Source organism: Abramis brama, assembly GCF_963993115.1.
Source record: "Abramis brama genome assembly, chromosome: 19".
Taxonomy (NCBI): Eukaryota; Metazoa; Chordata; class Actinopteri; order Cypriniformes; family Leuciscidae; genus Abramis; species Abramis brama.
The window spans coordinates 27,646,339-27,668,420 of NC_139981.1; the positions used below are offsets into that span (position 1 = coordinate 27,646,339).

General features: G+C 40.0%; 1 protein-coding gene across 1 annotated transcript in view; it reads right to left on the bottom strand.

Annotated features, from left to right (window-relative positions):
* Positions 1–767: 767 nt before the first annotated feature.
* Positions 768–22,082, bottom strand: part of myom2b (myomesin 2b) — a 62,244-nt gene continuing 40,929 nt past the window's right edge. The window contains exons 27-36 of the mRNA XM_084092612.1: positions 18,628–18,695; positions 18,418–18,531; positions 16,241–16,328; positions 16,099–16,137; positions 14,683–14,788; positions 13,762–13,925; positions 12,825–12,861; positions 12,652–12,674; positions 12,502–12,557; positions 768–2,667 (exon numbers count right to left, since the gene is read on the bottom strand). Of these exons, the coding sequence (XP_083948738.1) occupies positions 2,236–2,667; positions 12,502–12,557; positions 12,652–12,674; positions 12,825–12,861; positions 13,762–13,925; positions 14,683–14,788; positions 16,099–16,137; positions 16,241–16,328; positions 18,418–18,531; positions 18,628–18,695 (1,127 nt within the window). The 3' untranslated portion in view covers positions 768–2,235. The remainder of the gene's footprint in view (positions 2,668–12,501; positions 12,558–12,651; positions 12,675–12,824; positions 12,862–13,761; positions 13,926–14,682; positions 14,789–16,098; positions 16,138–16,240; positions 16,329–18,417; positions 18,532–18,627; positions 18,696–22,082) is intronic.

A 22,082-nucleotide genomic window follows, 5' to 3' on the forward strand; every position in this document is an offset into this window, starting at 1 on the left:
TTTGAAATCAAAACAAGTTAAATTTCCTACATTTTAATTATTCCAATCAAATTCCTATTGAAGTAAACTGATTACTGAAGTAATTCAATCAGAAAATAAAAAATGAAACAGTGCCACTGCTTGTTTAAATTATTAAAATTATGATCTCATTATTTAAATATTATAGGAGGAGACAAATTCTGAAAAGAAGCACCAGGAACATAGATACAGTGGCACCAAAAATAATTTGGACAGTTAAGCCACACTTAAAAATGTATCTGTCTTAACATTCTATAACACAATCAAACAAGATACCAAAAAGACACACACACACACACACACACACACACACACACACACACACACACACATTTGCTATTTTTCTTTGGCTTGGTGTCATTTAATGGAACAAAGAGTGGTTTAAGTGTCCAAATACTTTGTGGCCACTGTAAACTAAATGCATTTATTTCAAAAGAAGAAAAAGTGGTTCTGATTGGAGATTTGCCAGGCAATACAAATCGCCAAGTCATGCATTGTAAATAAGGAAGTATAGCAGTGCATTCTTGGCAGCAAAACACCTCAAGCTAGGTGTTCCATATACATGAAATGATTTGTGAAGTACAACTGGTCCAAGAACCGAAGAAAAGTGCTGATGCGTTTCAGATGGGGTGGTAGCTTTTCTAATCGCATTCATATTTTACAATAAGTGTGTGTGTGTGTGTGTGTGTGTGTGTGTGTGCGTGTGTGTGTGTTTGTGTACAATGTAAAGGCAGATATGACACTGGTAGTGATTTCCAACTCTTTTATTAACACAATACCAGCAGAAAAAGGCAAGGATGTGAGATGAGGTTGAGAGGAGCGCTGATGGGCTCATGGCAGCCGCTGGGGGCTAAGTGGAGGTCCTGCACTCTTAGGGCATCCATCCACTCGAGAAAGCAAAAAAGCCTCTGGATTTCAGTTGCTAACTGAAAGAACAGCTTTTAAACAGAGATTTAATAAACTAACATCAAAGCTTTTCCCCCAAGCAAAAGGGAGCCAAAATCATTAGGGGCCCACTCAGCTTAGGCAACCCAGATGACAAACTGTTTCGCACATTTTCTCATGGCACTAAATATAACTCGCCCAACCCTCCTTCACACAAACTTCCTACTCTCTTTCTTTTCATGCTAAATGCTTGCTCATTTTACGATATGACGATGCATTTGGGGAGGAAAATACTACTTTTCTATTGTACTTTTATTATTTGTGCACTATAGTTCAATTACTGTTTGCAAGGCAGCATAATGTTGAAGGGATGCACAATATATCTGTTGTTATGACAGATTTTTTTTTTTTTTTCTTGATCAATATTGGGTATGTACTGTAGGGCTGAATTCAGGTTGATTGGGACATATTTTCCCCAGTCATCTCAATGGCAAAAAGCCACTAAAGAGAGAGCCATTGAAAAAGTCAACCTGAATGCACCCCTAATTGTGCATGTGCATGTTCATTTTCATTTATTTTTTATGTTTTTGTTCTAAACCTCAAAACCTAAGAATTAAACTTTTGCAATTCGTTCAGCCCAAACCGCTTATCGTACAGATGTTTTGTAGAGAATTTTCAGTCAATTTGGGGCCAAGTCTTATTTGCATACTGAATTTCAATTGGTTTTGTCTTCCTTGTTGTATTTAAAGAGTGTGTAAATTCTGTGTCATTGGTAAGACAAACAGATACCCCCATCCCCTTAACTCACACCATTGGTTGTGCCTAAGTTGCTGTATCAGGCTGGTCAGGATGCTCAAACAAACAGCAACACAGAGTCAAACGTTACTTCCGAATTTCATTCATAATACCCTTATTCAAACGATTACCCTTATTCATGGTCATGAAGTAAGTTTCAAACCAAATGTAGTATCTACAGACAGTATGCGATGCAGCTAAAAATTGTTTACACTTTTTAGGGCAATGAAACTATGAATTATTTATTATACATGTCTGTGCATATTATGCTGACAGAAAAAAAAAATTGAACATCAGAAAAATGGCATCACCTTCACTGATTTATACCCATATAATCAACTATGTAAATTTCTGTGTACAGCTGAAAGAAATCAAGATGTGTGCTGAGTGTCATGATGGCAGCATTTTGTTTACATCAAACCAAAACCTAAACTCAAACTTATTTTGCTGCCTTGCAAACACTGATATTTCTTAGTGGAAATGTAAATCTAGTCGTCTTTGTGCTGTTGGGGCAAATGAGAGCAAAGAGCTAGGCCTTTACTTCTTCCTGGTGGGAGTGGGAGACTTCATGCCGCGGGGCGGAGTGGGGGATTTGGCGTTTTGGGGAGGAGCTGGAGACTTGGCCGCAGCAGGTGCAGGGGTGGCAGGTTTGGTGGTGGGAAGTACAATCGGAACTGTGGGAGGCATGATCCTTTTGGGTGTGGGTGTGGGTTTGATTTCTGGAATCTTGTCGCCGTGTTTGTACACGCTGACGATGATGTCCACCGACTCGCCACCGTACTTGTTTTGCACCGTCATGGTGTACTTGCCGGAGTCCTCCAGGGATACGCCTTTGATGGTGAGGCTGGCGAACTTGCCCGAGTCCATGGCAATGACGTACTGATCGCTGGGATCTACTTCTTGATCATTCTTAGACCAGCTGACCAGAGGTTTGGGGTCACCGCAGACTGTGCAGGTCAGACTCAGAGTCTGAAAAAAATGAAAACCAAACGAAAGATTTGATAAACGCATATGTAATCCGAAACATCCTCAGAGGAAGTATGTTGTCATTATCACACTAACGGCATAAATATGAGAAACATCATGACTGCATTAAGTAGATGCACATAATTTCGAATGATAGTACGATATTCTGATGGTGAGATGCTAAATAAAAATGCTTATGTATCCCTTAATGATACTAATTCACATGAATATAGGGAGATTATCATTAATAAAGTGGCCATATAATTTTACTGAAACCTTTTGTTTTTAATTGTTATTAATTCAATGAAACATGTATGGTGAGAAATATATTTCTGAAGAAAGTTTCTAGCCTCTACAAAGATGGTAATGATAAGCCTTAGTACCCATATAGGTAGAATTTTCCCACTAACTTTGTTTTCAGATTTATGTTGCATTTTTTCCAGTTAACATGACATATTTCACAGTAACAGGTATCAACAAAATGGCTCAATAAAAACTAAAATATACAGTACGGTCAAAGCCCTGTGGGGAGCTCTCACTGGAAAACCAGTGTACATGACCTCAGCAGGTCATCATGTGAAAGGTTTCCTTTCCCACATGAGTTCACCTCATCTTTCCGTTAATGGATCTGAGAGCCACTGACCTGCTATGTCTATTTGATCTGAAAGAAAAAAGGATGTCGGGCATTTCCGGCATCAACTATTCAGGCGAATCATAATCCCACCAATATCCTTTCACAGTCAGAATACACCATATTCCCCAAGCTGGATTCATGCTGCTAGCAAGCAACGGATTATGAGGCAGAAGACAATGGACATGGATCTTAGGGAGCGGAGGAGTATGACGCCCTCCAACGCGCACTCCCAGGGTTGAAGAGAAGAGCCGCAGAACGGCACTCACCGGCACGACTGCCTGCGGCAACACAGATCACTAATGCGTTGGCTATAGCCCTCCATGGGCGTCTGAAAGGAATGCTCCATTTGCAATACAAGTTTAGGTCTATTGACAAGGCACTTAAGGCATAATGTAGATTATCACAGAAAGTAATGTTGACTCATTGCTCAGTTTATAATATCAAACAAAAATCATGTGTACAGTAAAATTCTTACACTTGGGAGACAGTTACAGTAAGGTACTTATGATGGACATAGTAGTGGATCCTAACCATACATTTAGGTGGCCCAGATTCATAGTGCTAGCTTTAGATTATGTAATTAATATGAGTGTACGATTGTGATTAACAACTTGTTTTACATTTGTACACATGTAGATGCACTTTTGCCACAAGTTCTTACATAATAAATTTTATTTTTAAAACGCTGCTCCACAAATCACCCTGCCTGTCGTTATAGATCAAAAAACAGACGTGTTCACAATCTGACTTGCTGAACTAATGCATACTGATATACACACGTTGCTGAAGCGGATTGATAATTCCAGCCAAAGCCATAAGCTAAATTTTAATATAGCTAACTCACTTTACAACTTAAAATAATCTAGAATAAAAACGGCATAGTTAGTTAGTAAATTCAGGATTGATTAAGTTTATATAGAGGTCTATAGCGTCAAGTAGATCAGAATCTCAGAGGGTTCAAACTGAAGAGTAATTTTCTTATTTTGCTAAAGCATTTATATTAGTTATTCAGTAACAACTTTTTATTATTTGAGCTATAAAGTTGTCTAAATAATTATTTTGAGGTGGGACTACCTTTCCAGGCGGAATAATTTCTGTATTACAGTAAGGCATCTTAAGTCTATGGTGTGAGTCACTTTATAGATGAAATTAACTAATTAAATAAATGATGATCTGAACAATGACACAATTTTCTTTTAAAGCTGCTTTACAGCTAAAATGAACTGTTTGCATCATTGAATCATTTACCTGAATCATTTTTACTTGATCGATTGCTCCTGTCTGCCTTGCTGCTGGTTTGTGTCTGTAAGCTCAGTATAGCTTTCTGTTTTGAATCTCTATTTACTATCATTCCTTGTTGTTTTTATTTGCTAAATTTAACTTACTCATCAACATATATTATATATTGTCTAATATTGCCTATCACATTAATCTGACATCACTAGCTTTTAAATAAATCGTTATCACTAGCACAACACGCTAGTATCTAGCTAGCCTGTTACCTGCCATCCGTGCTTGCCATCTTTATTTCTCGTGCGCACTCGCGCCCGCCTTTTACGAGTCTATCAAGCACCTGTGGTGAGTAGGATCAGTCAACAAACACGGTGAGTAATGTCTTCTCCTGTTATTGTCACTTGCACTTCGTGTCACATTCTCATAGTATAACATTCTCTGTCAGCAATGAGGGATTTAAATGTGATAAATGCAGGAGATTTCAGAACTAGAGACACGCATCCAAACTTTAATCAAGGACAGTAAGAGTGCAAGGGCTTTAGATACTGCTTTGGATGCGACTAGCTTAGTAAACTCTTTACATTGTTCGGTTCCAGCTGAAGAGCCCATGCAGTAGGGCAGTTAGGTGACCGTGAGACGCTGTGGTCGTGGGACAAAAAAACAGATGAACAAATGATAAAGCTCAGGTTGCTGAATATTCGATCCCTTACTTCAAAAGCACTTATTGTTAATGACATGATTACATATTTTAACCTAGATGTGCTGTGTTTGACAGAAACCTGGCTAAAACCAGACGATTACATTACTTTAGTCCACCCCTCAAGATTACTGTTATAACGTACCTAAAAACAATGGGTGATAGGACCTTCTCTTCAGTTGCCCCAAAGTTATGGAATTCTCTGCCTTCCGAAGTTAGAAATGCACCATCCTTGAAAATGTTTAAATCATCCCTTAAAACTTATTATTTTAAGGAAGCATTTGGGTGAAAGGTGATTTTTGTGGTTGTTTATGTGATGTATTTTATGGGTTTACTATATGTCTTGGATACTTATTTTTAAATTGTTTTTAGGTTTGTAAAATTGTTTGTAATACTTTTTTGTATTGTGTTTATCATGCCTATTTTATCTATCTTAATTTTGCTTATGTAAAGTGCTCTGAGAATTGACTTTTAAAAGTGCTATACAAAATAAAGTTATTATTATTATTATTATTATTATTATAAACATGAACCTCATCTGAAAGGCAAAGGGGGAGGTGTTGCTGTAATTTATAGTAATATCTTCAGAATTACTGAGAAGTCTTGTTTTAAATATAATTCTTTTGAAGTGTTGGTGCTTAATGTAACACTATCTAGTGTAAATGATAAATCACGTTTGAGATTTGTGCTGGCTACTGTATACAGGCCACCAGGGCACCATACAGATTTTATCAAAGAATTTGCTGATTTTCTATCAGAGCTACAGAGTACTGGCTGCAGAAAAAGTCCTAATTGTTGGTGATTTTAATATACATGTAGATAACAAAAAAGATGCATTGGGATTGGCATTTAATGACATTCTAAACTCTACTAGAGTTAGACAACACGTGTCAGGACCTACTCATTGTCGTAATCATACTCTAGATCTAATATTATCACATGGAATCAATGTTGATGCCGTTGAAATTCTGCAGCAGAGCGATGACATCTCAGATCATTATCTAGTCTCGTGTATACTCCATCTAGCCAAGGTTGCAAAGCCGACTCCGTGTTACAAATATGTTAGACCTATCACTTCTGCCACTAAAGATTAATAATATTAATAATAATAATATTATTATATAATATTATATTATTATATAATTTAATATTATTATAATATTATAATATATACATTAATAATATTCCTGATCATTTTCATCTCCTCAGCATCCCAGATAGCTTAGAAGAACTCGATATTGCGACAGAAACTTTTGACTCTCTCTTTTCCAGCACTTTAGACACAGCTTCTTTACGCTTAAAGAAGATTAAAGAAAATAGTCCAATGCCGTGGTACAACGAGCACACTCGGGCCCTTAAGACAGCAGCCAGAAAAATGGAGCGCAACTGGAAGAAATCAAAACTAGAGTTTTTTCGCATTTTATGGAAAGAGAGCACGATTGCATAAAGAGAGGCCTTAAAAGCTGCTAGATCTGCTTATTTTTCAACCCTATTAGAAGAAAATAAACAAAACCCTAGGTATTTATTTGAAACAGTAGTTAAATTAACGAAAAATAAAGCTTCAACCCCAGACGTTTCCAAGCAGCACAGCAGTAATGACTTTATGAACTTTACTTACAAGATTGATAATATCAGGGAGAAAATTATAACTATGCTCCCGTCTACTACAGTCTCACTACAAAACACATCTCTTCACATCAGGGAGTGCATTGTAGTCTCCCTAAGGAACAATTTGATTCAGTCATTGCTATAGGAGAGAAAGACTTTTCTAAACTCGTTAAATCCTCTAAATCGACAACATGTATGTTAGACCCTATACCGACTAAGCTATTGAATGAGATGCTTCCAGAGGTCATAGATCCTCTTCTTAATATCATTCATTCATCTTTGTCATTAGGATACGTACCAAAAACTTTTAAGCTGGCTATGATTAAACCGCTTGTTAAAAAATGCAGGTTGATCCTACAGAATTAGTCAATTACAGGCCGATCTCGAATCTACCTTTTCAGTCAAAGATACTAGAAAAGGTAGTATCATCACAACTATGTTCCATTTTAGAAAGAAATGATATCTGTGAGGATTTTCAGTCAGGATTTAGAACGTACCATAGTACTGAGACAGCTCTCATTAGAGTCACAAATGATTTGCACTTATCATCCGATCGTGGTTGTATCTCTCTATAGTGTTACTCGATCTTAGTGCTGCATTTGATACTATTGACCACAACATTCTTTTAAATAGACTCGAAAATGATGTTGGCATTAGTGGAATTACATTAGCATGGTTTAAATCATACTTATCTGACCGTTATCAGTTTGTAGCAGTAAATTAAGAGATGTCTTATCGATCCCAAGTTCAGTATGGCGTACCACAAGGCTCAGTACTAGGACCTTTGCTGTTCACTCTGTACATGCTACCCTTAGGAGATATCATTAGGAAGCATGGCATTAGTATTCACTGTTATGCTGATGATACTCAGCTCTATATTTCATCACGCCCTGATGAAACTTACCAATTCACAAAATTAAGGGAATGCATAGCTGATAAAAAAACTGGATGAATAGTAATTTCCTACTACTTAATTCTGAAAAAAAAAAAAAACAGAGATAATATTTATTAAATTTAATATTAGTAAATTTAGTAAATATTTAATATTTACTAATTATTTGACAAAAAACTTCCTCACGTAATAACCTAGAATACTGTCTAACACTTGATGGCTGCTCTGTCAAGTCTCTGCTCTGACATGTCTAGTATCTGTAAAACCGCATTTTTCCATCTTAAAAATATAACTAAATTACATCATATGCTTTCAGTGACAAATGCAAAACAATTAGTTCATGCGTTCATGACATCAAGGCTAGATTATTGTAATGCTATTATGGGTGGTTGCCCTGCTCGCTTAATAAACAAACTACAGCTGGTCAAAAATGCAGCAGCTAGAGTTCTTACCAGAACCAGGAAGTATGACCATATCAGCCCCGTTCTGTCAACACTGCATTGGCTACCTATTAAACATCGTATACATTTTTAAATATTGATGATTACTTACAAAGCACTAAATTGTTTAGCTCCCCAGTACTTGAGCGAGCTCTTAACACATTATAGCCCTTCATGTCTATTGCGATCTCAAAATTCCGACCAGTTGATAATACATAGAATATCAAAATTGACTGCTGGTGGTAGATCCTTTTCCTATTAGCACCAAAACTTTGGAACAGTCTTCCTGACATTGTCCGTTAGTCTTCCATACTCTGTCAGTTCAAATCTAGACTAAAAACACATCTCTTTGACCTAGCATACACATAACACATTATAGACTTCTATAATTCAATGTTAGGCTGCATAGATTAGGTCAGCCGGAACCGGGAACACATCCCCTAAATCCTGATGTACTTGTTACATCATAAGAAGGATGGCGTCTACGCTAATATTAGTCTCTCTGTTTATACGAGGTTTACCGCAGTCCGCCGGATCCAGGTCGTATCCAGATCTGATGAAGGACCTGTGCCTGGACACGACGACAACGCAGTCCTGAAGTGTCAACTAGTCTCTCCCCTGTAAAGGCCTCTTTCCCTTCCTTTTACCTCTGTACAGATAAAAAGTTGTCAGTTGATAAAGTTGATAATTCCGGTTGATGTGGCTACGTGGAAGCGATAAATAATTCTTTATAATACATTTTTAAGGCCAGGCAAGTAGTTTGCTGAGGGCTGGTTTGTAAAGAAGGACTACACGGCTGCACACATATACTGTATATTCAAACACGCATACCTATAGACTAAACACGTGATACACGCCGTCTGTGTTTTCGTGGGTTAATATATAACCTTATATAAAGGTTAATAAGATAACCTTTTTTTTAAAAAGGTTCGAGCCACCAGGCACTGTTTTGTGCGGATGAGCGGGCCGGAGCGCGTTGAGTGTTTTCTGTTAGCACGGTGTCGTGTAAGCGGCCCCTAAGTAAATAACTAATGATATTTTCAAAGGAAGTGAATCAATCAATCAAAACTAACTTTAGCTGGACAATAACTTTATCCTAGAGCTGCTGTAAAGCCAAAACACTCTCCGTTACTGTAATTTAATATTATCACTGTAAAGCTGCTTTGAAACAATCTATATTGTTAAAAGCGCTATATAAATAAAGGTGACTTGACTTGACTATGGGGCCCAGGTCTTTGGGTAAAGACCTTCACATTTTTATTAAAGACTATAAATTATTCAGTAAAATGTCTCAGGTTGCGTATGCAACCCATTTCCCTGAGAATGGGAGTGAGGAGCTACGTCATGGAGTTGTCGTTTCACACATACTCCGTTTGCAGTGCGTAGCCTATGCGGTGCGTATTTTTTTCCATACCCATGTTAACAGGTTAGAGCTTTCACACTGCACGCGGATGCGGTCCGGCTATACGTTCCAGGAGCGGTGCGTATACAGCAGTGCAGCGATCGTTTCCGTCTATCGAGTCTATTTTTGCTGTGCTGCACGCGCTGAATTAAAGTGACAACGCATGGTTTGTGGTCAAAATGAACAGATTGACATGAAAATATAATAATCTCACCATAAATGCATTTAATTAAATAAAATGTAGTAATCTCACCATAAATGTATTTAATTTAATTCTACTATTTTTCACAGTCATCTTTTTTACTTTAAGACCGGGGTAAAGCAAGGAAAACTACAATTTACCTCAACAAGGCGACATAATGAACAACACTCGTCTCATTCATGGAGGTGGAAAAACAAGTTCTTTGTGACATGCAAGATTTATTGTATTAAAATTAAAATTTTAAGTTTTAATTTAAAATGTTTGCGATTTTAAGTAGGCTACATGGTTAAATATTTTACCACTTGCTTGAGCAACTTAATATATAAATCTATATAGAAGTAGCACTGAATAATATGTTGTTTAAATTGTGTTAAAACGTCTATTAAAGAGTGTATATGTGTACAAAGAGAATCGCAATGCTGACAAAACTTTTTTAAATAAAAGTTGCTGATAACTTCTGGATTTGAAATACAAATAGAGAGTATGTTTTTGTGGTACAGCCGTGGATCAGTTACGCACTGCAACACGCACCGCATACGCACTACACACAGAGTATGTGTGAAACGGGCGTTAGAGTGACAGGTGTCTGAAGTATGTGTTCACGCCAATATTTATTGGTTGACAACAGTCCATAATGTCACAAGCAGAGCACCCGTGAGTATAAAAGGTCACCAGCAATACACGTCATCAACTCATTGAAGTCGCCCACTCCCACCCGCAGCAAAGGTAAAATTACCCGCTCCCGCAAGATTTGTGTTGGGTCCCCAATCCCAATGAAGCCGTCTACATTGTACTGAACCAATCAGATGACAGGTCATAACTATTGCGACACACCTCACATATTATCAGTCCAGTATCTGAGCCTGATGTAAGTGCTTAACAACCTCTCGTGCTCCAGCACCCTCCTCAGAGGGTGGGGTGTGGGTAGCAGGGTGGGAATTATACCGCGGCCACGCGGCCATGGCCGCCGTTGCCCTACACTTTGGCCTTCATGCCCCGTGAAAAAAAATCATCGTACGGCCACAGTGGCCTGTGTGCCCTGGCCCTGTCCAAGTTCCACCCAAGTAGTCTCTGAACTTCAATTAGTTTGTGGATTCGCGCAGGTGCAGTGTCATAATCACATCGATGATCTCACACATCAAAACAGCAGTGCAAGAAGCATGTAACGTCAGCACCAACAGAAGAACGACACTCTGTTGTCGACACTGGTGCATAGATATATACACTAGATTTCGCCTTGGCTACGGCATTCGTTCATGAACTGCCGTAGCCAAGGCGAAATCTATATGTCAATCTATGCACCAGTCTGCGCACACGTCACACAGCAGGAAGCGCGGGCGCCCTCAGATCACTTGGACGTCGCTGTGTTACAAGAGGTAAAAACGATATAAATACTGTTCGTTTTCTCACACAAACCGCTCGTTTCGTGTCTTAGGCCATCAATGTGTACTTACGATGGGGAATTGTTTTAATTTGGACTCTGTGGATGGCTGCTCTTTGAGACCGTGACCATAGACCTGCATTATATGACTGACAGACAAGAACGGTTTGACCTAAAAATATCAAAATCTATTTGCTAGTAACTTAGATAAGTGCCCTTTTCAGAAAAGGGCCCTATGCAAGGTTCCAGAGGTAACGGCGTCGGCGCACTGAAGCGTTTTTTTTTTAATAGTTCAAAGTTACTATAAGATTTAATGTTATTACCTTGACAAACTATAACTTACATCATTAAAAAGATATAAGACTCACGTTTCAGTATTTGACCACTATTGTATTCTGAGAAATTTATATTGACAGTTATGTCTTAATTTGTGTCAGGAGTTGAAATGCAAAAATGAGTCGATACCTTTAATATGAATTATGAGCGTCAGACGCTCCCATTCATAAACTCCTGTGCTGTCACCATGAAAGCGAGTCACAAAACAACGTCCCTCACGGCTTTTAGCTCAAAAGTGTGCAGATTTGGAGAAATATTGATATATTCTCAGTTTACATCAGATTTCTATTGACAGGAATAATATTTTATTGAATTTATGAGCGCTGTATACTGATGTGCTGTTTCAATTCATACCAGCAGCCTGAGGGCGCTCTACTGAACATTATAGTCCATATTTGAAACGCATGAAGAAGAGCGTTCGACAATGCAGGCAATTATTAATTTATTGGCATTTGTGTTGTTTCTGAATGCTTTTATTGGCATTTGTGGTGTTTCTGAATGCTTTTATTGGCATTTATGTTGTTTCTATTGTTGTGTGAGGGTGTATACCTTCTGGATGTAATGGCGCTCTCTCTCTCTCTCATTAAAAAATGTTTTTTTTTTTATTAATAAAGTCATAATCCATGTCTTATTCCAAATTAGGATGTTATGGTATTAATCTGAATGGGAAAACCATTGAATTGTACGATGGCCTTTGTGCCCTGTCATATGGCCTTGGTGCCCCTAAAAAAAAAAAAAAGGTGGAGGCCAAATGGCCTTGCCCCTAAAATTACATAATTCCCACCCTGGTGGGTAGTTGGGATTTTCTTTTCTTTTGGGTCTTTTCTTTCTTTTGATATATTGCATGTTCATATATTCATACAACAAAATATATGTGGGTGTGTGTGTACATTTTGTGGTGTTTTTGACATGATTTTCTTCAAAAGGAAAGTCAGATCAGATTCCAATTTCTTTATGCATTGCATCCATTTTTCATATTGTTATGGCTCACACATAACAAGCTTGAACAAACCTTCTTTTCCATGATAGTCACAACATCAGGAAGACCACCAACCACTTTGCCACGATCTGATAAGAAAACATTGCAAAGTTAATTTTAGGAATATAATTACATATCAAAGCAGGACCCCCAAGAGTGTTGGGAGTGATTGAGTATACTCACTCTTTTCAGCATATGCTTCCGCTCTGAAAGGCAAAAGAAGAATAGCATTGTTGAGTTCATTAGCAGACCATTATATTTTATCCAAACACTAACGTGCAGCTCACATGCTTTGTATCTCTAAACATTTAGGACGTGGAAAGCCATGTGGTGGCCTGATGCACTGGTTATCTTACTTGAGTCTCTGGAATTCTGCATAGGCGTTGTCGTAGACTAAAGGGGGGAAAACAGGAAAAAAAGAGTAAAAGTTAAGAGCATATAAAATATGAATAAAATTATTTTTTTTAAAGGAAAACTGCACTGTGTCTCTACTTGCCGCGTCTTGTCCCGGAGGCACAGCATAAAAAGAAAATCAGCTCTCATTAATTTAATAGCATTGTTTTCCTGCTTCACTGGAAATAGCTCTTCTTCCCCTACTCATTACTGTCACCATTCAGCAAATTGCATGACCTGTCAGACACCAGCCCTTGATTATGTTTGTCATCACACAGTCTATTGACTAACTGCCAGTATCTGCACCTTTGATACTATGATGGCATTTTTTCATCCATGGATTTCCCTAAATACATTTCCTGTGTGCAGCTGTAATACTGGCCATTACTTCCAATTAAACACATCTACACAGGATCAATGCCAGAACATGCGTTTCAGGTGACCATTTTGGTTATAACAAATGTGGTGTAGGATTTTGGAGTGAAAAAGCCTTTGAAAATAGACAAAATCACTTTGAAAACATCAGTCTTCAGTGTTGATGTGGCGTTTTTCATTGGAGGTGATTTGAAAACTATTTGAGCTGTTCTTAAAGTATTTCACTTGATAATTAAGTTCAAATATAAAAGGGTTATTTTCCACAATACTTTCCTTTAAAGGCATCATACATTTTGAATTAATTTTTTCCCCCTGAGGTCCACTTATAATATTTAGTCAAGGTTGTTTTATGCTAAAACAGGCATAATTTAGTTTTCCGTGAGTATTTACGACCCGCTCTGAAGCCATTAGGATTAAACGAGGAGGAAGTTTTATGTCCAGAAGGTTTTTAGGTCAACTATTATTAAATGCCTTTAAAAATTATCAGAAAGCAGTATTAAAGAATGACACATCCAAACAACTCACGTTGTCCAGAGAGGTCCAGGGTACGAGTGTGCGTCTTCTCAGCATCCACAATGTCAATAATATACATTCCTTTGTCCTTATCAGTAGGTTCGACTATCTCCAAAGTTGCCATTGCTGGGTTGCCACCAATTCTCATTCTATCTGATGCAGTGATTTTAGATTCCCTTGAAACACAAAGAGCAAATGAATGCACAGAGACCTGATAAATATCTGTTCATCAATGAGAGAATTACAAAACCAATACGACCATGTGCAAGCGCAGCGCATGCACATCAATGCTTTTAAAATGTTTCAACGAAGGCTTGTGTAATCCCTTTTTTAAACTCAATTGTTTGCTCATTTTTCCATAGATTAAATGTTAGACATGCCTTTTTTAAAAGTGGAGCATCAAATTAGCATGTCCCTAGAGTAAAATTAGACACGGCGGGCGTTTTTTTTGTGTTGCAACTGAATGTGAAATCACCCCTGCATTAATACCTGCCTTGCGTAAGATTCAAAACGTGCAACACGGGGAGGAAAGACCCAGAATAGCCACTTCAAAATGCTAATACAGGGATTTGAGAACCCATGCGAGCAGGAAGAGCCTTTTCTCTCTATGTTAGTATTCCACATGCTTCTGAATCACCTCCAGGGCAGAGCATTAGGCAGCTGCAATCAGAATGATTTGTTTTGTGTCGACAACAGAGCGTGGAACAAGACAGACTCTTTATTCCTGTAATTTTCTGTAGTTCAGTAATCTTTTTTTTTTGTACACCTCACACTAAAACAACACAAAATTATAGACCAAAATCTGAAGATCATGTAATGTTGTTGTCACGCCTGGGGACACGAAGAGGCATGTGCATTTCATTTTCTAGGCTATTTGTGTATCTTTTTTTATTCTAGGAAATCTTTTCAAGTGAGAGTGGAAAATGTGCATACTTTTGTTTCCAATGGATCTTCATCTCCTCGGTGTAATATTTCATATGGCACACAATCATAATGCCTTCCGCAGTGCACTGAATCGACAACTCGGAGGCACTGGATCCTGTCCAGGTCAAAAAAGAAGGAAAGAGTTCTTAAAATTCACCAACAGGGGCTGGTTGGACAAAAAGCTGCATTGCTGATATTCACCATGTGTTTGAGCAGAGCTTCTATTGTTATTTATACATAGATTTGCAAGTGCACTCATCTAAAATTAACAACTGTTCTTCTCACAATTGCAGTAAAAAAAAGTGTTGGTAAGTAATTGCATCATAAAGATTGAGAATAGAAACTGAGCTCAGGTGGTAGAAATTCATCGAGTTGGTCAACCGCTGTAGTTCACATTGATTATGTATAAAAAAATGTATGTGAAAATATGTGGAATATGTCAAGAAAGGACATATTTCACCTCAAAATCAGTAAAAAGTATATATAAATATATATTTTGCATTGTGACATTATGTCCATGTAAATTTAGCCATTTTTCCTCCCAAATTCTCATTATTATAATTCAAAAAATAATATCCATCCATCTATCCATCCATTCTCCAAACCACTTGGAAAACACCCTGGATGGATAGACAGTACCTTACGGTACTGAAAACATTATATATATTATGTTTCAATAATTTGTATGTATTTTAGCAGTCAAAAGTTTCTGTAGCACTTTAATTTACAGTCCTGTTCCCCATGTACATACTATGTACTTCTTATAGTAACTGGGTAATAACTAGGTAATAACTAGGTACTAACCCTGAAACAACCCCAAACCTAACCTTAACCCATGTAGTTACCTTATATTACCCAGTACTTTCTTAGGTAAGTACACTGTGAGTATATGTAACTGCACATACTGTAAAAAGAAAGTGCAACCAAAATTTCTTAAGATTTTAAAAACTTTGTGAATTAATACCGTAATGTTAGTTTTGTATAATTTTAATACAGTATATACTGTAGTATTTATAATTGTATTTGTATCTACTGTAGGTATGTAGGTAAATTTCTTTTGATGGCTTTACTAATATGGTTAATTATGTACTTTTTTTTTTCACCTAGATATATTTTCATTCACATAAATAGCAGAACAACATGGTATACTAGCATAAGAGTATCAGAGTTACAGTCTAGGGTTACAGTTATATAATTCCTCACCAAGACCCTGACTGCTAGAGCAGCACTAAAAATGAACTATGGGGAAACATAAAAAGTTCATAATTGAATTTCTAGCCCATTTAAATGTTAGACTCCATTTACAGAGAAGATGAGAGAGGGGTGCAAGAAGACTGATTTAAAATCAGTTGGGGTTAACACAGGGAAAGACATACTGGCTTTTGAGAGCCAAATGACGAGCACAATGATACATGTCATACACACCAGAGATACGACTGAGCTCATTTATGATGTCATCAAAAGCTGTGGGTGACAAAAAAGACATCTTTAACACATTTTGTGGAACATTTTCCAGCACACATTTACATTTTTCTATATTTGATAAGACAATCCTGAGAGACGGTACCTTTGCCAGAAATATCAATCTGTGACACATCTTGACCTCTGTCATCGGTGATGGTTGCTTTATATAGTCCCACATCCTTCTTGGAAAACTAGAATATCAGGATAAAAAAAAAAAAAAATGGAAGAAAAAAATTCAGCATCTCACAAAAACAGGCCACCTGAGTGATGCTTTTTTTAGAGCATTACCGGCAGAACAGTTTCTGTGCTACATTGTCTTGGGAGTAATTTATAGCTATTTCAAATAGTTTTGCAAAAATACATTTGACAAAAAAGTGTCAAAGAATAACCAGCATTACATAAAATTACTACAGCACTCAATTGATTCACACCTCTGGTTTCAATCCTTTGGGAGTCAAAAGCTCTTAAGGTTATTTCTCATGTGAAATGTTCTTATGTTATTTTTCAGAAGATGTCAGGAGCGATTACATCAAATACAGTATAATTTTGTCATGCATCAAGCTTGGCTGTATTTATTGAGGTTGTACAAGCTGTTTTTGTAAATGGGAAGAATATTGACTGAAAAACCCCTAGAACAATTACCCTTAACAGTCCAACAGGGATTATTTGTCTGTTTACTGAAATAACCTTAGCTATGGTACTTAACATTGAGTATGCTTCAATACACTTCTGATATATTTTAAACTTTGATTACAAAAAACACAAACACACATGCTGCCTGTTACTGACTAAACTAGTGGTCACGACCCAAAAATGGGTCACTAGTAGTGTTGCATGGTGTATCGATACTTCAAAAGTATCGCGATACTCGGAAATGAAAAACGTCACGATACCTAAATTTATCAGTATCGATACTTAAAAAAAAAAAAAAAAAAAAACGCCTCCCTATGGACGTCTGTGTTTTTTTCCTGACGCACGCAGCAAAGAACCTGCCGCTGTCAGTGTCATGTGACAAAACACTACATGTGCGAGCACAAGTGGTCCACGACTCGTAGAAAAAGATGACGCGAGGAGTGACATATGGAAGTACATATGGAAGTACGTTGCCTACCTTGCACTGTTGCACGGTGCACTGATACTTCAAAAGTAAATCGGAAATTAAAAACGTCACGATTCCTTAATTTATTAGTATCGATACTTCTAAGAATGACCGCGTTCAAGATTTGTAAGGCCGGTGACACACTGGCTGCGTGTCGTGTCCGTTTTTATTTCGGCTCCCATGTTAACTGCCTGCGTGACACACGCGTCTGGGTGCAGCTCGAGACGCGCGGAAAACGTGTGCATGCTAGAAATAGAACCGACGCCTATTTTTCACGCGACACGCAAGCGTGTTGGAAGCGTTTCCAGGCAAAATATGTCATTTGTCATGTCATGTCATTTTGACACAAATACATATTAATAAATGACATTTTGATGTTTGAAAGTTTTGACATAAATATAAATGTAATTTAAAAAAATATGATCGATTTTCAAATATTGCACCTCTCAATACAGAACGAATTATTCTGTAGCCTATTTTGCCGTCAACACTGCCGACGTTGTCTTTGCTGCTATTTATGTTTAACATGAAGTATAGGCCTTCCACAACTCTCTCCCACGTCAAATATATCACCAATGAGGCTTATCATATGTTACCAATATTAAACATTGTTTAATATAATCGCTGTTCATATTTTTATTCAAAGTTCAGAATCAAGATAAAGCTCTTATGTTTCTTATGATAAATGAGATAATGCTGCTAAATGTATCATTTTTTTTACCTTGAATGTCATTGCTCTAATGTATTTTTTATATTTTGATATTTCATATTTTGTTCAAATGTTTAATATATCTGCTGTTCATATGTTCATTTATTAGTGTGTTATATGATTAGAATGTTGTCCCGGTTTTAAAATAAAGCACAGCAATGATATTTGAGAGTGTTTCTCCCTTTTCAGGAAAAGTATCGAAAAAGTATCGAAATCGCAATACTTGACTTGGTATCGGTATCGAAACAATAATTTTGATATCGTGACAACACTAGTCACTAGTCTCTTTGTTCTGAGGGCAGCATGGAAAAAAACAATGGTAATTGCTAAAAATATATCACAATAATTAGCCATATATATTAAGATACCATGCATATTAAGAGAGAAGTAGAAAAATCTTCCGGCTGTGCATCAAAGTTTATTTTTATTTTTTTAAGTTCTAACTCCAGTGTTTATGAAGTGAAGTGCTCACATGAGTTATGGCGAACTTGCAGACTCCTGAGTTCAAGTCAGCAGGCACCTCAGGAATCACCTCTACACTGTCTTTATACCACTGAAACGCAGACTCCTTCTTCAAATTAGCCACCTGAAAGTGGTCAGACATGCAAGAAAACACCAATATATCATCAGTCAGTCCAAGACGTTCAATTTGCTTGGGCTAAATCATTCCCATTCAACTTACCTTGCAAACAAGAGCGACAGAGGCGTTATCCCCATATTGAATGGAGAGGAACTCCGTAAAGTGAGGGCCTGGAAAATAAAATTGGTAAACAAACATTTTGAAATGATGGGGAACTTGAAGAATCACATAGAATGCCTACTTAAAGAAACTAAAAACTTAAACAAGCCTATTGGTGGTTTAGCTTGTCTTACGGCCTGGCCAAGATGCCCAACATTTGGGATGCGTAAAGCTACAAATTTTCAAAATCTACTAGTTTGAGTAGAATCTACAACATAACGTCTCGGTTACATACGGTAACCCTCGTTCCCTGAGGGAGGGAATGGAGACGTACGTCGTGGTGACCGACGAATAGGAATCTCGCTAGAGAGGCCAATCTACTTAGAGTGAAACTAAAATGAGCCAATACACATTGGTGTGCAATCATTTGCATAAGCTGTTCAGCCATGCAGCGCGGGTATAAATGAGCAGCAGGTGCGATTGCACTTCAGTTTTTTGCTGAGGAGCCGAGCCAGTGAGCTGGCTGCCTCGGCGGGTCGCAGCAGATGTGGCGACGGGACGTACGTCTCCGTTCCCTCCCTCAGGGAATGAGGGTTACCATATGTAACTGAGACGTTCCCTATCGTCCGGTCACTATGACGTACGTAGTGGTGACCGACGAATAGGAATCCCTACCAAAGCGCCACAGCTGCTGCACCCCATCCAGCGCCCTGTGTAAGCCTCTACACCTACTTGCCTGGAAGGACAATAGGAGAGGGCTTACACCGAGTGTATCTGTCACTGTTGTTCCGTGATGACCCATACAGTGAGATTATTGGATAACACTGGGAAAGCGTGCCCAATCTGAGGGAGGGGAACGCTGCGGGAGCCACATTCTTAAGGAGAGTTATGTGGGAATACACATATGGACTAACCCGAGGGTTGTACTGCATATGAATAGTGGGTGACTTAGCCCAAGGGAAGACACAGGCTTCCGTTTAGGAGCAACCGTGGAAAATATACACATATGGGATCCCCGTAGGGTCACACATATGGGACCCAGCCTAGTCCCGGTTCTCAAGGATTCAGCGGATAAAGGCCTGGCACCGGACGCTCCGCCATGTCCGGGCCAAGGGTGTTGGAGGACTCAACAGGTTTGACTCTGGAGCAATAAGGATGCACAGTAGGGTGCAGCAAGCCGACAGAGCCGGTACTCACAGTGCTTCTACCCGTTTAGGGTGAGAACACGGGAGGACACGGGCTCTACACGTAGGCTATAGTATCTAGCGAACGCGTTAGGTGTCGCCCAGCCCGCAGCTCTACAGATATCTGTTAGCGAGGAGCCACATGCCAGCGCCCAGTAGGATGCAACGCCTCTCGCGGAGTGTGCATGCAACCTGAGCGGGCAGGGCACGCCTTGAGCTTGGTAAGCCAAGGCGATGGCATCCACTATCCAGTGGGCCATCCTCTGCTTGGAGACAGCCTTTCCCTTCTGCTGGCCTCAGTAACAGACAAAGAGCTGGTCTTGACGCTTTGAGTTCTGTCCACGTACATACGCAGAGCGCGAACGGGACAGAGCAAAGCCAGGGCTGGGTCTGCCTCCTCCAGGGGCAGCGCTTGCAGGTTCACTACCTGGTCTCTAAAGGGAGTGGTAGGAACCTTGGGCACATAGCTAGGCTGGGGTCTCAGTACAACATGGTTGTCACCCGGCCCGAACTCTAGGCACGGTTTGTCGACCGAAAATGCTTGCAGGTCCCCTACCCTCTTGCCAGTGCAATCAGCAGCAAAGTCTTCAAGGAGAGAAGCTTTAAGTCTGCTGACTGCAAAGGCTCAAAGGGAGCATCCTGAAGTGCTCGAAGCACCAGGGAAAGGTCCCAAGAGGGTATGGAGGGGGGACGAGGAGGATTTAATCGTCTCGCCCCCCTAAGGAACCTGACGACCAGGTCGTGCTTTCCAACTGTTTTGCTATCTATGTGGTCATGATATGCTGAAATAGCAGCAGCATGTACTTTGAGGGTGGAGGGAGACAGCCTTCGCTCCAACCCTTGCTGCAAGGAGAAAAGCACTGACCCTATCGAACATCTTCGGGGGTCCTCTCTGCGAGAGGAACACCATTCGACGAACAGGTTCCACTTCAAGGCGTACGTATATCTCGTAGACGGCGCTCGCGCAGAAGTGATGGTGTTAAGTACCTCTGGGGGTAAGTCACCTAGAACCTCCGCGTCCCGTCCAGGGACCAGACATGGAGTTTCCAGAGGTCAGGACGCGGGTGCCATAGGGTGCCCCGTCTCTGAGTCAGAAGATCTTTCTTCAGAGGAATGGGCCAAGGAGGGACTGTCACGAGGAGTATGAGTACCTGCTCCTCGTCCTCCCTGACTTTGCACAGGGTCTGTGCAAGTAGGCTCACTGGGGAATGCATATTTGCGGAGGCCCCGGGGCCAGCTGTGTGCTAGTGCGTCCGTGCCGAGTGTTCCCTCGGTCAGGGAGTAAAACAGCTGGCAGTGGGAGGTCTCTGAGGAGGCAAACAGGTCTACCTGATCCTCCCCGAATTCTCTCCAAATCAGCTGAACCACCTGGGGGTGGAGTGGCCATTCTCCCGGGAGCACAGCTTGTGACAGCTCGTCGGCCACACGGTTGAGCACACCAGGGAATACATGGCTCGAAGCGACCTCAGATGGTTCTGACTCCAGAGGAGGAGATGGCGGGCGAGTTGCGACGGGAGCGTAGGCTACCTTGACGGTTGATGTACGCAACGGTCGCAGCGTTGTCCTTACGGACCAGCACATCTCTGCCCTGTAGCGGCCTCTTTAAGCGGCTCAGAGCAAGACGTACTGCTAGCAACTTGAGGCAGTTGATGTGCCAATGTAGTTGGGGGCCCGTCCACACCCCTGACACTGCATGCCTGTTGTACGTGGCACCACAGCCGGTGGCAGAGGCATCTGTGAATACCACAGCATGCCTGGACACCTGTTCCAAGGGGACTCCTGCCCCAAGGAATGAAGGGTCTGACGACGGGCTGAAGGTCTGGCGGCACGCCGGTGTGATTGTCACCCGGTGAGTGCCGATATGCCACGCCCATCTCGGGACTCGGCCGTGAAGCCAGTGCTGAAGCGGTCTCATATGGAGCAGCCCAAGCGGAGTTACCGCTGCTGCTGCTGCCACATGCCCCAGGAGCCTCTGAAAGAATTTCAGTGGGACCGCCATCCTGCCTTTGAACGTGTTCAAGCAGTTCAGCACTGACTGAGCGTGTTGCTCTGTGAGGCGCGCTGTCTGTGCGACCAAATCCAACTCCATACCGAGAAAAGAGATCCTCTGCTCTCACTGTAGTGGAGTGGATGGCCCGAAACTTGGGGGGACGCCGGGCGAACTGAATCGCATAGCCAAGCCTGATGGTCCGAATGAGCCAGTGAGACGGACTGGGGAGTGCTAACTAGGCTCGCAGAGATGTGCAAGCGGGACCAAAGGGACCGTAGGTGTAC